This window comes from Hyla sarda, chromosome 4 (genome assembly GCF_029499605.1).
Source record: "Hyla sarda isolate aHylSar1 chromosome 4, aHylSar1.hap1, whole genome shotgun sequence".
Lineage (NCBI taxonomy): Eukaryota > Metazoa > Chordata > Amphibia > Anura > Hylidae > Hyla > Hyla sarda.
This window is the reverse complement of record NC_079192.1, coordinates 239,873,999-239,891,003: the sequence shown is the minus strand read 5'-3', so window position 1 is coordinate 239,891,003 and position 17,005 is coordinate 239,873,999. Positions and strand designations below refer to the sequence as shown.

The window sequence follows — 17,005 nt, the reverse complement described above, 5'->3', positions numbered from 1 at the left end:
AAATTCAAAAAGAAAATTCATGTGGAGCAAACAGCAGCTGATAAGTACATGAAGGAATAAGATTTTTTAATAGAAGTGATTTACAAATCTGTTTAAAGGGGTTCTCCGGTGCTTAGACATCTTATCCCCTATCCAAAGGATAGGGGATAAGATGCCTGATCGCGGGAGTCCCGCCGCTGGGGACCACCGTGATCTTGCACGTGGCACCCCGTTTGTAAACAGTCCCCGAAACGTGTTCGCTCCGGGTCTGATTACCGGCCACCATAGGGCCGGCGGCGTGTGACGTCACGCCTCCGCCCCCGTGTGACGTCACGCTCCACCCCTCAATGCAAGCCTACGGGAGGGGGCGTGATAGCTGTCACGCCCCCCTCCCGTAGGCTTGCATTTAGGGGTGGAGCATGACGTCACACGGGGGCGGAGGCGTGACCTCACATGCCTCCGGCCCTGTGATCGTCGGTAATCAGACCCGGAGCGAACACACTCCGGGGACTGATTACAAACGGGGTGCCGCGTGCAAAATCACGGTGTGTTAGGAGTGTGTTCGCTCCGGGTCTGATTACCGACGACCACAGGGCCGGAGGCGTGTGACGTCACACCTCCGCCCCCAAGTGACGTCATGCTCCGCCCCTCAATGCAAGCCTACGGGAGGGAGGCGTGACAGCTATCACGCCCCCTCCCGTAGGCTTGCATTGAGGGGGGGAGCGTGACGTCACACGGGGACTGATTACAAACGGGGTGCCGCGTGCAAGATCACGGGGGTCCCCAGCGGCGGGACTCCCGCATTCAGGCATCTTATCCCCTATCCTTTGGATAGGGGATGAGATTTCTAAGCACCGGAGAACCCCTTTAACTTTCTGGCACCACTTGATTTAAAAATGTTTTCCACTGGAGTACCCCTTTAAGCACTCAGCTGAGTGATTTTCCCAGCTCTATCTAGCAATTGGTGCAGCCTTGAAAACCCAGACCCTAACCGCTTAAAACCATAGACATGTCTGTGTGACATGTGAAAGACTTTTTTTTTTTGACGTGACAGTAATGCTTTAAAGGAAATCTGTCACCAGTGTCACCTGCACTAACCTGTTGGTGCCAATAGGTAGTGCAGGTGACACTGATAACAGTACTTACCTTGTCCTGTTCCGTGCAGTCGTTCTCTGGTAATCATCTCCAGTATCTTCAGCTCCGGGCCTGACTTGGAGCACGGGCGGAGCTTAGTGACAACACCACTGATGTTCTCTAGCAGCGGGACTCATCAGAGAGCAGCATCGGTGACGTCGCTAAGATCCGCCCATGCTCCAAGCCGGGCCTGGAGCTGAAGAAACCGGAGAACATTACCTAAGAACGACTGCACGGATCGGGACAAAGTAAGTACCGTTGTCATTAGTGTCACCTGCACTAGCTGTCCGTACCAACAGGTTAGTGCAGGTGACACTGGTGACAGATTTCCTTTAATTGTTTTAAAATTCATTTCAGATTTTTCAGTTTCAGTTATTTACCCTGTCATATTAATATTGGGTGAGATTTATCAAAACTTGTGCAGAGGAAGAGCAGTGCAGTTGCCCATATCAACCAATCAGATCACTTTCATTTTTAAAGAGGCCTGTAAAAAATGAAAGAAGTTACCTAATTGGTTGCTATGGGCAACTGCTTCACTTTCCCTCTGCACATATTTTTTATAAATCTCCACCATTATTGTTACCTTGCTGTCTGTGTGGGAGTAAAAATGAGATGAGTATCTTAGGAGTTTTTATTTACTGGAGGTATGCTTTTCTTCACATAAAAGTGAGCAAGGAATCAAACCACCAGTAGAAGTCAGTAAAAGTCATGTGGGCGATGTATAAATGCAAGCACAAACAAAAATCTCTGGCATTTTCCTAAATGACTTTCTTTTAATAATTAAAAATAAAATAATTAACAAGCAAGAAACTATTATACTAAACTGGAAAAACATTTCTTGCTACTTTTACATGCACTATAATAAAAAGTGCTTAATCATGTAAAGAAATGCAAAGTGGTTTATTTATTTTGTTACCAATTTTCATGGATAGTTTGGCAAATGTAATATAAGCTATTAACAGGAAGTACTTATAGTTGGTAGTGTAAGAGTTTCAAAAGTGTTCCGGTGTTAGAAAATGTTATTCTAAGGAAGTGGGGATGCTTTTTAAATTAACAAACAAACAAAAACAATACTCACTAGCTCTGCAGTTGCCAGTCTGACAGCTCCCAATCCCTTCCTTCCTATGCATAGTTCCTGCAGAGGATGGCCATTTAGCCAGTAACTAACCAAGGGGAATCACTGCTGCAGTCAGTAACTGGTTGTTTGGGCACCCACAGAGAAAAGGAAGCAGTGGGGACCAGTAGCCATCACAATAGTACTAGAGGATTGTGACCAGTGTATATGGTTTGTTTGTTGTTTTGAAAGCACCTCCACTTCTTTAGAATAACATTTTCTAATGCTAGAATTCCTTTAAGCAATTTGATACCAAAAAGTTAAACCTTAGGGACCACTGTGCACACAGTAAGGTTTTTACCAGTCTTGTGGGGTCAAGTTTAGAGCCTATCTTAGGCAAATTAGAATTCCTCCAGTGGTTATAGCAACACCTGTATGCCTAGACTGCATCTTCCCTCAGGAAGAGAACTCATTTTTACACTTATTTCCTTGGGAAGAATAGCCTAGCTTAGCCTATACTATACTTTTCCAGTATGTACTAAAAGGGTCCAGGCACATGGTAGATTAATTGTGGGTACTGTAAGTTCTAGGTTCTACTCAATGTCTTAGAGTGTCTTCTCTGGACAACCCAAAATATACCCATGGTGCAGAAAACAGTCTGTCTTTGGGGGGGGGGGGGTGGACTTGCTTGAGAGATTCTTAGCTGACAGAGGGAGTCTCTGTCAGCTAAGAATCTCTCAAGCAAGTCCACCCACCCCCCCCCCCCCACCCCCCAAAGACAGACTGTTTTCTGCACCATGGATATATTTTGGGTTGTCCAGAGAAGACACTCTAAGACATTGAGTAGAACCTAGAACTTACAGTACCCACAATTAATCTACCATGTGCCTGGACCCTTTTAGTACATACTGGAAAAGTGTCTGATATGTCAATGAACATATATTATACCAGGGATAAAAAGTATGTTTCTAGATATCATTCCCTTCTCGTACCAAAGGGCCTCTAAAATAATGCAATCTTCAGATATTGTAAAGTTTATTTTAGAATTTCAAAATTTACAGAAAGGCCAAGAACATATCTGTTCTAATACTCAAGCATAGAAATTGTTAAAGGGGGGTTTCAGTCTATACTTGAGATAGGCCAACTATTAATAATAGATTGGCATTGGCACAAATCCTGGCACCCTGGAAATCAGCAGTTTAAAGAAACCTCAGCGACGCAGACCCTTAAATGTTTAAACTGTCTGTTTGTAATTGTAACATTGGACAAGGTATTGCAGCATTCTTCAGAATGTAACAATGCAAAAAACAAAAAGTTGCTTCATTCCTCTTAAATGTATACAATGAATCGACCCATTAACAGGTCGTCATCAAATAAATATGTTGAAATGTTGTATATATTTTTGAAGGAGGAGTAAATAAACTTTTAATCTTTTTCTGCACATGCTCTGAATAATGTTTCACATTTTGAAAAGTAAACTTTCGAGGTCCTATTAGGATTTTAGGACCTAAAAACTTTGCATTCAATTGTTCACTGTAAAAGCTGATCAGATATTGCAGAATTGTCCTCTTTCTTTAAATAGGGCATTGCTGCAGTACGTCACAATAAGCACCGTGTTTGCAGGTACCTGATTGCAAACAATGTAAACACTGAAGATTATGCAGCACTCACATAAGCACCGAGGCCTCTTCAAGCAGCTCATTGGTGGGGTGCCAGAAATTTGACCCCTAGTGATTTAATATTGATGGCCTATTCACTTATCAGTTTGCTAGATCTATTGTTAGCCTATATTCAGACTATTTAAGTACAGCAATTCAGGGTATAGGTCAGCATACTGGCAGAACAATATGTCAGCGTATACTGGCGCACCCTCACCAGATCCATCGAGTTCAGTGGACCAAATGTAGTCTAGTCCATTTTCAAGAGTATGTTGTTTTTTGGGACTTGTAAGTGCGCACATTAATCCATCCTGACAACAGGATTTCATATTGTATGATTGAATGATGTTCTAAAAGCTCACATTATGGTGTTTTATTTTTTTCAGGAAATGACCTCTTGATTGATGTGACAGAGACTGAGGAGGACATAGAGGTAACACTCCCTTCTCTTTTAATATTCTATACATACACATACATTGTTTAGAAATGGTGCAGTGCACCACCATTATTCTATTCTGTTGGAAATAACTTAAAGGGGTATTCCCATCTCAGCTTTTTATCCCCTTTCCAATCATATAGCTGAACTCAGAAATGTTCAGCTGCCTTATAGAGAATGAACGAAGTTGTGGCCTTGCATGCGCAATGCGCTCCATTTGTTCTGGACACAATTATGTTCCCTTTCACAGGATCAGTTGAGGTCCCAGCGGTCGGACCCCCACCAATACCCCTTTAAAGGAAGAAAAAGAAGCAATAGACCATATAATTGCTGATATATTTTTGGGATTTTATATATTTGAAGTCACATCCTATCAATTATCATGCAGGAGGAAGAGAAAACCACAATAAACATATATGAGGCAGTTATCAGTTGTCCTTAAACACTTAAGGACACTGCCCATTTTGGCCTTGAGAACACAACCAATTTTTATTTTTGCAGTTTTTTTCCTCTGAGGCTATAACTCCTTTAGGACATGTGCCGTATATATACAGTGCTGCAGCGAGTAACTTCGTACACAGTGCCATACATTTACAGCATCGGCTAGGAAGTGAGTGCACATAGCAGGTGAGCTCTGGTCAGGGTCTCATCAATAATGACAATCACGCTGATGTCAGCCATTAACCTTATAGATGCCATGATCAATGCCATCATGGCATCTATAGCAAAGCCAGAGGTCCTGATGATCTTATCTGACCCCCACAGTTCTGTTCAGAGCAGGAGAGGTTTACTATGGGGATTTGCTCCTACTCTGGACAGTTCCTGACCGGATAGAGGTGTCAGCAGAGAGCATTGGTCAGACAGAAAATAAATTCAAAAAGAAAAGAACTTCCTCTGTAGTATACAGCAGCTGATATATACTGGAAGAATTAAGATTTTTAAATAGAAGTAATTTACAAATCTGGTGCATAATGGAATTTACAAAAGACCGTGCTTCAATTTCATGGAGATTTATTGAAACAATTCACATAATTCAATTTGACAATAAATGTTTGTAAAAATGTAATAAGACATATATATATATATATATATATATATATATAAAAAACATAAATTATGCACTGATAGTGTATTTATCTACCATTGGGCCCTAATGGTAGAATAATAATTATAGATGAATCACTGCTATTGATTTTTCAAGTGTTGATGTTGTAACTAATAGATCGTAACTCTGGTAATCCGGCAAGATGATATATAGTGTTACTGTGTAAACAGTTGAAACAATCTTGCAAAATAACTTAGAATAACCGCCTGTATAGTTGTTACATGATATCTCACCAATCGTCTGGCCGCTGGTCTCATACTGCGACGGACCCAGTAAAGCGTCCTGCGGCTGTTGTAGTTATTCTCTCAAATTGGGGCCGCTGTCAGTTCCGTGTATATTGTACAGAGCAATCTCCCACGAGGCAGCTTTAGTTGTTTGTTCCAGCAGGAGACTCCAGCAGGAGACTCGTGGCTTACCGACAGTGCTCCCAGACAAGGATCAGAGGATCAGATGAGGTAGGGGGATATCTTAAAATTAATTAAGCCGGTACTCAAATGAATAGCAGCGCATCCTTTTAGTGCTATGTTCAGACACTACCAGAGTTCCGAACTATTAGTTACAACATCAATACTTGAAAAATCAATAGCAGTGATTCATCTATAATTATTATTCTACCATTAGGGCCAAATGGTAGATAAATTCACCAATACATCAATGCATAATTTATGTTTTTTATATATATGTCTTTTATTACATTTTTACAAACATTTATAGTCAATTTTATATGTGAATTGTTTCAATAAATCTCCATGAAATTGAAGAACGGTCTTTTGTAAATTCCATTGTGCACCATTTTTATTGGTGGTATCCTTGAGGTGTGGTTATTTTTTACTTTGTATTTAGCACTTGTAATTTGCCGTTGGGTGTCGGCAAATAACCACAGATACCTCGGACACTTTGCTGCGAGCTGCACACAACTCTCTAATTTACAAATCTGTTTAACTTTCTGGAAGCAGTTGATTTAAAAAAAAAAACACTGCAGTCCCCCTTTAAGCACCCAAAGGGCATTCCCCAGCATGACAAGAGCCCAGTGGTAGCCACCTATCTCCTCTTATACACCGGCTCCGTGGCCATTTGTGTACCTCTAGCCCAACACCCACCCTCTTTGATTGACATTAGGCAATTGGTGAAAAGGAGATAAGCTGGCTAACCATGCTAGTCAGCTCATCTTTATTCTAGGGAATGCCCCTGGGCACTTGAATCTACTTTACATATTAGGAAAATGGCCCAGATTTATCAAACTGTGTTAAACTGTTCAGCTAATGAGCTCTGGTAAAGTGAAACCTGAGCTTTGATTGGCTGTGGCAAAATCAGTCAATTTTTTCCTCTCACAGTTTGATAAATCTGGGCCTATAGCTGTACACTGGAAAGGACTGTAGACATAAGCAAGGTATACCTAAAATGCGGATTTAAAAAAATCCTTATTTACCCATATTCTTAGTTTTACTTCTTTTTAGCTGCTGATAGATCCACAGGTCAGCTACATCGTTAATTTTTACTCATTTTATAATGGCAGCTGTGGGGTGACTAGCTGCCATGCATTAATGCATGGCATAATAGTCCAGATTTATACTAACAGTTTATAATGCATTAGAATACTGAAATTTTTCAATGCATTGTATAGTAAAAAAAAAAAATCAGAATCATCCATAAGATTCCCCTAGTAGGTACTGTCTCTTCACCTGGCCACTGCAACAAAATCTCTGCCTGACTGCAGTTGCCCCTGGAAATAAGCTAAGACCATTGCTGTATAGGGTTTCTGACCCAGAATCTGTGCATACTTTTGTTTTGATAAATGACCCCTCAAACACCGAGAATTAATATGCAAATTAGTCTTTAAAGCCAAGAAGGACATTCCCATGGTTTCAGAAGCCCAGCAAACTTTATTAAATTTAGACCATTTGTTTGCGATGTGTCCAGTGCAGAAGTCCACTAGGATTCACAAACAAAGAACGCTTTGCACCACTCCCTCATTGTTTTTTAATGAAAAGTATGTACTTCCATACTTTTTTTGTTTCTTCAGAATAGAGAAAAGTTGAAAAACAAAACAGTGAGGGGAGATGTGTAAAGCCCTCTTCAATTGTGAATCCTATTGCATTCTTGCATTGGACACATTGCAACCAAATGGTCTAAATTCAAGATTGGGTCTAAATCTGTGTTACTTATCATTGTGTCTAAAGGTGTTTTGCACCTTCTCTTGAGCATTTCATGTATGCGACTGTTTTGCATTATTATTTGTAACCACCTGGATTGTGGATCAACAATGTAATAAGGTTACAGATGATAGGGGACGTTGTATACAGATATATAAACCCTCTATATTCACTTGTATACAGATCATGACTAAGGGCTAGCATATTAATCACATAAGGAATACACCAATAAGGTAATTTATAATAAAACGTAAACTTTACTTCAATAAATTATAAGAGAACTTGACATAAATACAAAAAGTGTATGATACACAAAATAAGGCAATGCCATCAAATGTGAGGGGATAGGGGGGAAAGGGTACAAGTGAGTACCTAAACTAACATTAACTGCTATCCCCACCTAGAGGACAAGCCCCTCCCTAAACTAAGTGTGGACTGGGGAAAGGGAAAATACATACAGATACATGTAAAAATATTGTGGCAGACCTCTCTTTGCCAACACGTTTCACCCAGTGGTAATAAGAGCTCATCAGGCATTAGAAAGAAACCACAAAAAGGGTCCGTGAGGTGCTTCCATACAATCTTATAAGGTACAACAATGATGAAAAAATTGGATACAGTTCAGATGACATATAGTCCATAAGACATACAAAGGTTAATAATAGTAGTCAAGGTGAACTAGTAGGGTTAGATACCGGTTAGTGAGTTAGTTGTAAAGTTGGTCAAAAGATAACAGTCTGGGTAGAGCAAAGAGTCGGTGTCAATCCGTCAGTGACAGTACAGTCGTAGTCTGGAATAGTACTGATGTGTAGAAATGGGAGAGTAAAACATACAATAGTGAAGAAACCATTAGTAGCCACTAATACAGATAACACACAGGCTATTTCTAATTATTGGTTTCCATAAGCAATCTTCATGAGGTGCTAATTAGTTCAAATCATATTTTGGGGTCTTATAGAAGATGCTACTGAGCCACCAATGGATGTTGCTGTAAGGTAAAAGATAAGTTGGTAAGTGCCATTAATATTTGGATGGATCTTATATCTTTACACAGTGGTATAATAGGGCTTACCACAAGAAAGAATCCACAGATGCATTGAGAAGGATTGTCCATGCAGAAAAAAATGCCACTAAAACAAGACACCAACCCTGAGTAAGGCTCCTAAACAGGGTGGGCCATTTATATGGATACACCTTAATAAAATGGGAATGGAAACTTCCTGTTTGTGGCACATTAGTATATGTGAGGGGGGAAACTTTTCAAGATGGGTGGTGACCATAGCGGCCATTTTGAAGTTGGCCATTTTGAATCCAACTTTTGTTTTTTCAATAGGAAGAGGGTCATGTGACACATAAAACTTATTGGGAATTTCACAAGAAAAACTATGATGTGCTTGTTTTTTTTTTTTTTTTCTATTTTATTTTTTTTCCCTTTTTTTATTTCCTCAAAAAAATGCATACAAAATTGTGGTACAAAAAAGAACCACACTAATAAATGTTATGCCCCCCCTCCCCCACCCTGCCCAGAGGAAAGAAACCTCTTTAAACCTTACTACATCTGCTTTCTAATAGCTTGCCACCATTCCTGAATGCAAACTCTCTCCCTCGAAATCCACCTCCTAACTATAATCCTTCTCGCCTGGAACAATCCCAACAATATTATTTTGCGGTTTCCCTTATCACCCTGAAAAACTGGGTCTACTCCCAGTAGGGCTACTTCTGCCGGTAGATCCATCTTAACCCTCCACTCCTTTTCAATCGCCTCCTTCACCTCCTTCCAAAAGGCGCTGATCCATACGCAGGCCCAAAGCATGTGCCACATATCCGCTCCCTCCTGCCCACACTTTGGGCATGCAATGAATCCCCACCCCCCTATCTTTTTCATCAGTTCAGGTGTGTAATATAACCTATAAACAATATTGAACTGGATCATCTTATGGTTGTTGTATTGGGGGATCTTATGTATTTTCCTGTATACATCTTCCCATTGGGAATCAGTTATCACGTACCAATGCTTCCCTATCTTACCATCTATTAATTTTTTCAAAAAACATTCGTGTCCACCACTTCTAACCCTTTTTTAATTGCACTTAGAAAAGCATTTCTCATCCTAATGTATTCTAACCAACCCCCCTTCCCAATGTCCCTCCCCCTCGTGACAAGTGACAAAACTACCCTTTTTCCATACATCTTTAATTTTATTTATATTTGTTTGGCTCGCTAGCCTAAATTCCTTATACTTCAAATCCACACTAATATTCGTGTTGTCCCAATATGGTGAGACATCCAACACTCCCTTTATTTTTAATTTCTTTTTAAAGATTATCCATGTTTTTTTTAATATTCTTTACTAAAGTCATATTTCTTAGCTCTCCCGTGTTAAACCCTGATTCCAAATACTGAAATATATCTAAGTAGTGCCCCTTACTATTATCCATTAAGTATTGAAGGAAGTCTAGCTTCCTCCAAAGGTTTAGAAAATACATTTGTGCAGATAAAAAATAAACCCTTAAATCCGGAAGGGAGAACCCCCATCTATTTTTGGCTTACAAAAAAAGTCTATTTTAATCCTAATCCTCCGGCGCCCCTATATCAGTAGGTTAAATGCGGCTATAATTATTTTAAAAAACAGATCATCGCACCATACTGGAGATGATGCAAACATATACAATAACTTGGGAAGAAGGACTGTTTTAATCAATACTAGTCTATCAACTCTCGAGATCTTAAATGAGCTCCATATTCGGGCCTTCTGTTCTATCTGCTTAATAATAGGGAACAAATTTAAGGAGTGGTGGTCTTTTATTTCCCCTGAAATCCTAACCCCAAGATATTTAAAGTGTTCATTTCTACCCAGAATTTTTACATCCGGACAACACCACTGCCCCTCCTTGCCCAAGGGGAGAATGATGGATTTCGCCCAATTAATTTCCAGCCCTGCATATGCCCCATATTCTCTGATGGTTTTTATAATCTCATATAAATCCACCTCCCTCCTCAGAAAAACCAGGACATCGTCCGCATACATTGCAAGCTTGTCCTCTCTCCCCCTCGCTCCAAACCCCTCGATTCCTCCATCTTCTCTGATTTTCACCGCCAACGGCTCCATACTGAGGGCGAAGAGCAAGGGGGAGAGAGGACAACCCTGCCTAGTCCCCCTTGACAGACTAAACTGTTCTGACCTACCACCTCCCACTGAAACCCTTGCCACTGGATCAGAGTACAGTAATCTTATCATATTTATAAACTTATTCCCCAAACCAAAACCCCTTAATGTTTCCCACAAGAACCCCCACTCCACCCTGTCAAACGCTTTGGACGCATCCAATGACAGGATGGAGTGGGAGGCCTCTCCCAGGTTAGTCCCCAATTCTATATTTGCCAGAACCCTAAAAATATTATGACAGGCCATTCTGCCTGGGATTAATCCACACTGATCCCAGTGTACCAGACCTCTAATTACCCCCTGCAGCCTGAGCGCCAACGTTTTGGTGTAGATCTTAATATCGGTGTTGAGCAAGGAGATGGGCAAGGAGATGGGTGTTGAGCAAGGAAATGGGGGGGATGTGCTTGGTTTTAATGTAACTTTATTCTTGAGTTATTTACAAGTTTCTGACCACTTATAAAATGTGTTCAATGTGCTGCCCTTTGGATTGGATTGTCAATGCAACCCTCTTCTCCCACTCTTCACACACTGATAGCAACACCGCAGGAGAAATGCTAGCACAGGCTTCCAGTATCCATAGTTTCAGGTGCGGCACATCTCGTATCTTCACAGCATAGACAATTGCCTTCAGATGACTCCAAAGATAAAAGTCTAAGGGGGTCAGATCGGGACACCTTGGGGGGCCATTCAACTGGCCCATGACGACCAATCCACTTTCCAGGAAACTGCTCATCTAGGAATGCTCGGACCTGACACCCATAATTTGGTGGTGCACCATCTTGCTTACATTATGGGTGTCAGGTCCGAGCATTCCTAGATGAACAGTTTCCTGGAAAGTGGATTGGTCGTCGTTAGCCAGTTGAATGGCCCCCAAGGTCTCCCGATCTGACCCCCTTAGACTTTTATCTTTGGGGTCATCTGAAGGCAATTGTCTATGCTATGAAGATACGAGATGTGCAGCACCTGAAACTACGGATACTGGAAGCCTGTGCTAGCATTTCTCCTGCGGTGTTGCTATCAGTGTGTGAAGAGTGGGAGAAGAGGGTTGCATTGACAATCCAACCCAATGGGCAGCACATTGAACACATTTTATAAGTGGTCAGAAACTTGTAAATAACTCATGAAAGAATAAAATTATGTTAAAACCAAGCACATCATTGTTTTTCTTGTGAAATTCCCAATAAGTTTGATGTGTCACATGACCCACTTCCTATTGAAAAAGCAAAAGTTGGATTCAAAATGGCCGTCATGGTCACCACCCATCGTTAAAAAGTCCCCCCCCCCTCACATATACTAATGTGCCATAAACAGGAAGTTAATATCACCAACCATTCCCATTTTATTAAGGTGTATCCATATAAATGGTCCACCCTGTAGATAGAACATTTATATAAACAAAAAAGTAAATAGGCAATGCATCTGTGGATTCTTTCTTGTGGTAAGCCCATTATACCACTGTGTAAAGATATTACATCCCTCCAAATTTGAATACATACTAGTTTACCTTGACTACTATTATTAACCTTTTGTATGTCTTATGAACCATATGTCATCTGAACTGTATCCAATTTTTTCATCATTGTTGTACCATATAAGATTGTACGATAGCACTTCACGGACCCTTTAGTGGTTTCTTTCTAATCCCTGATGAGCCCTTAATACCACTGGGCGAAACACGTTGGCAAAGAAAGGTCTGCCACAAATATTTTTATTTGTATCTGTATGTATTTTCCCTTTCCCCAGTCTGCACTTAATTTAGGGAGGGATTTGTCCTCTAGGTATGGATAGCAATTAATGTTAGTTTAGGTACTCACCTGTACCCTTTCCCCTATCCCCCTCACATTTGATGGTGTTGCCTTATTTTGTGTACCATACACTTTTTGTATTTATGTCAAGTTATGTTAAAATTTATTGAAATAAAGGTTGTTTTATTATAAATTACCTTATTGGTGTATTCCTTATGTGATTGATTTGAATTCATAATCAACAAGGGTTTTTGATACCTAAAGGGTAGCATAGCCAGAAATGCGACAATCTTGTTGTTTGCAAATGTTTTTCCATTTTTTACTTTACTGCTGGATTGATGGTTTTATATTACAGTTTTCTATAAATAAATATAGAGTTTTTATTCGGACCAAGATTCCAGACTGACTTTTCTATGTGAAAGGGTGAATGCGTACCAAGGTCCATCTTTAGGAAAGTGTAGTCATTTGGCCCTGTGGATTTTTGTGTATTTATAACTCTTGTGACATTAGTATTCATTGCTCAAATTGTATTCTGTTTTGTAGACTGCTCACAATTCATACAATCCTTTTGAAGGTCAATGCTTGATGTCAGTGGAACATGTTATATGTGAATCTTTATACAAAATTATTGCATTCCATATAAAATAAAGATCACTTTTTGAGCAGTTTCTTTTATTTTCTACAGGGTAGTGAAGAAGATGAAAATATGTATGCAATATCATTGAGCACTGTAAGCACTAAATACCAAATACATGGCCAAGGAGCTCAAGCAACAACTTCTCAGTACAAAGAAGATCTGGGTTCCCAGCCATACAAACAAACACCAGAAACATTGAAGGATCAATTGCATGGGCAGCCTGATCGTCTTAAAACTTTGTTGTATCCTACTTTGCAGTCTACAGTGAAGTCATCTGTTGTTACAGAAAACGAGGCATATGGAGCGAAAACCACTGAACAAGATGAAGAAGCCAGTAAATCTAAGGAGCTAAAAAATAAAGTTGAATTATGGATTGTCAATAACTCTGACAGTACCAAACCATCTGCTGAAAATGAACTTCCTGTGACCACCACTAGTTGGAAAAGGAGGATCTTGATGCCGACTGACAGATTGTGGTACAGTGATAATGACACGTTGTTGACAACTACAGCCACTTTTACTTCAGGGGTCACTCCAGTAAAAAACACTCAGGCAGATAACATTTCTATACAGTCACTACAAACAAGTTCTAGTGAAGATATATCCCCTGGCATGGATAAAGAATTTATTAAACTAGCGACTGAAGAGAGACTCGGTGTATTGAATGCTACTTCCCTGCCTAATGTTGTTACAGAAGAGATGAAGAGACGTGTGGTCAATAAGGTCATTCCATCTGATATGATATCATCATCTTCTCCCAGCAGTGCGGGACTGCTACCAACTACTATGCTTCCGGAATTCGAGAGTGCCTATGTTTCAACATCAACTTTTCCACCTCTGGAAGCATTTCATTCGGTCTCTCCAAGCCTTGAACAACATGGCTCTGCTTCTTCTGCGACTGAGGTACTCTCTCAGACAACTCTACCAGTATCGAATGGTGAGATACCTCTTCAACCCTCATACACTAGTGAAGTTTTTCCTCTAGTTACTCCTTTGTTGTCTGAAACGCAGTTCCTGAAAGCTACCCCTGCTACTTCAGATTTTGGTCAGCTCCTGCATGCCACACCTGTATTTCCCAATGTTGATGTGTCATTTGAACCTTCCCTGTCTTCCTATGGTGACGTTCCTTTGCTTACACTTTCCTCCACTTCCTCCAGTAGAAAAGTGTTTGGTCATCATGCAGGTTCAGAAATGTACTCACAAGTCATGCAGACTGTTGCAACTGATACCCTTTCTTTGCATGTTTCTTTGGCCTTGTCTGAAACCAATGCATTAGGTCAGCCAAGCCAAACACATTATTCTGATGTAAATCCACATCAGACTGATCATGCTGCTTCTGAGATGCTAACATATGGCCATGAGAGTGACACCTTTAATAATGTCCAATTGATTTCTCCACTTGAACCTTCAAGCACTGATTTAAAGATGCATGCACTTTCCACGGTGTCTGAACATGCCTATCCTTTTTCTAATAGTTTGGCTTCAACAGAACCCTTTGCTGTCTCCTCTGACTCATCAGCCCATGTGCATGATTCTGTTGGCATATTTCACCAGGGTACCTTAACTACAATGTCTAGCACTGAACAGCATCTTAAACCAAGTACTGTAATGATACAAGGGGATGTTTTACTTCTTCCTACACACACCATTGTTAGTGAAGGGGATAATTCCAAAATGTTCTCTGGTAGTGGGTATTTTGTGAATGGGATAGATGATCTGAACAGTCTTATTGTGTCCTCAGCCTCTACAGTAGCTCCAGTAAAATATACCATACCCAAGCTTGATCAAAGCCAACCAATTGCTATAGGTCCTACAGTAGATAACTCTGACACTGGACCACAAACTACCTCTACCTATGGTGAAGTAGCTTTACATAAAGAACATCACCTGATGGGAGATATTTCTTCATCTGATGTAATAAGAGAAACTAAATTGTCACCAGAAATGAATCCAGGGTCTTATCCCACTACTAGCAATTTTGATGCTGACATTAACGAAGTGTCAGAAAATCTGCTACCTGTTCAGCCATTAAATGCTGTATCCACAACCTCTGGTGACATATTGCTTAAAGCTACGCTTGCTGCAGCCTCAAAAACTGTCTCTGCTTTTACTGATCTGCTACTTTTGCCAACTCAGGATTTTTTTTATGAGATACCAGAAAAAGCCATTAATGAAGCACTGACGCAGACTGTATCCCAGTTGCCTAATACTAGCATTGCTTCAGCTGTACCCAATGTTGGAGATTTGAATGAAACACCCAATTCCTATCCCTTAAGCTCTAACACTGGCTCTGTGCTGCTGCCTTCTGTTGGTGCTACTTCTGAGTCTTTGTTGCTTACTACTTATGTTTCACCTGTTCGTAATTCTTTGCCTCCAAGTTTTATTCAGCCTGCATATTCTCAGCACACAATGTCAGACTTGCATGAAAATGTTGTTACACCTCATTTGTTCTCTAATGTAAATTTTGATGGAAATGTATCGCAGTCAGACGGCAATGACATAACTGTTAAGCCTTTAGATATTGTACCTGCCTATGATTCTGCAAGTTCGCAAACAGTTTCTACTCCATTGTTGCCACAAGACACTACCTTGTATACCCATACACCACCATATGCTTCTGCTACGCATGGCATTCCTGTTGTGTCTTCACAGTATACTAAAGGCAGTGTGTTACCCACCTCTGCTCTTGAAAGAAAAGCTAAAGAGTCTGTTCATCACCCTGTTATTTTACCAAATGTGTATGTTTCTGTTACAGCTGATTCTCCAAACAGTGAGAGTCCTAGCACATTATCAATGTTAACAGCTACATCTCAAACAACAACTGATGTGTTATCTTCTGTCAGCACTTATATCAAAATGGGCTCTTCTGTAGTGGATGATGGCTATCTTGTTGTAGCTAGAACAGATTCCACACCATCTACAGAACCCCAAGAGCATGCAGTAGCTGATACTAGTAGTTATGTATACAGTGGGACGGAGAAGAATAACTTAAGTTTAACTGAAGCCACTGAGCAGCCCGAAGAAGGAAGTGCATTATCAACAGCTGCATCTGACAGCCAAACAAGCCATGACATGGAAGAAGTAAGCCATTCAACGCCTCCAAGTGTTGACCTGAAGAAACACAGTGACCCAGCTGTTCTGGAAACGCACATTAAGACTAATAATGCTGCCTTGGAAAATACATCTGAGTCAAGTTCTTGGGCAGTACTAACTAGTGACGAAGAAAGCGGTTCTGGTCCAAGTACCTCCGATAGTCTTAGTGATAATGAGACTTCTACAGATTTCAATTTTTCAGACCTTAATGACAAAGACAAAGACTTTGAGGTTGCAGTTGAACCAGGTAAAGCAGAGTTAACCCCTGGATCTGAAATGACATCACCACCGTCTATAAGTATTGATCGTTCAACAGTAGCCAACGAGTCTGAGGCAGGTTAGTGGTGGAGAACACAGCTGGATACAATATTGCCTCATATGATATGAAATTATTATTATATGTTTTGTGAAACATCGGCAATATTCTTATCTATAATGTAGTATGAAAACAGTGTTATTGAAATTAGAAAAATGCGTGTGTGAAAGGAATAAGTGGCAAATTCCATGTTACCCAAGTTTTTAGAATCAGTTAGTTAATTGAAGGGTAACAATTTTTGCAAGCCAGCAGTTTAGATGTGTCCATGGTAAGTGGGCTTTTCTTTTTGAGAGGACTGCAGGATTTTAGATACAGTATTGTTTTGAGTTAGTTAGTACTTTTGAAATGTAACTGATGTCTTAAAATAAACAGTAATATTAAACTTGAGCCACTATGATGATTCCTAACATAGCTTGCGCTTCTTTTAATCGCTTTGGTTATGGGTGCACTAGCCTCTGCTACCTTTTGTGTCTTCCTACAAGTTGGTTCTCTCTTGCTTTGCTTTCCTTTGCTTGTGGAATCTAATCAA

The 17,005-nt window shown here is 40.3% G+C and overlaps 1 protein-coding gene across 6 annotated transcripts in view; it reads left to right on the top strand.

Moving 5' to 3' along the window:
- The window catches only part of PTPRZ1 (protein tyrosine phosphatase receptor type Z1), a 263,148-nt gene that overhangs the window by 159,809 nt on the left and 86,334 nt on the right, over nt 1-17,005 (top strand). For 3 of the 6 annotated variants that reach the window (XM_056573800.1, XM_056573799.1, XM_056573801.1), the window contains exons 11-13: nt 4,212-4,258; nt 13,116-14,004; nt 15,823-16,497. In XM_056573800.1, coding sequence (XP_056429775.1) covers nt 4,212-4,258; nt 13,116-14,004; nt 15,823-16,497 — 1,611 coding nt within the window. Of the gene's footprint in view, nt 1-4,211; nt 4,259-13,115; nt 16,498-17,005 lie in introns of all 6 variants that reach the window. The other 3 variants (XM_056573803.1, XM_056573802.1, XM_056573798.1) reach the window with 2 other exon arrangements.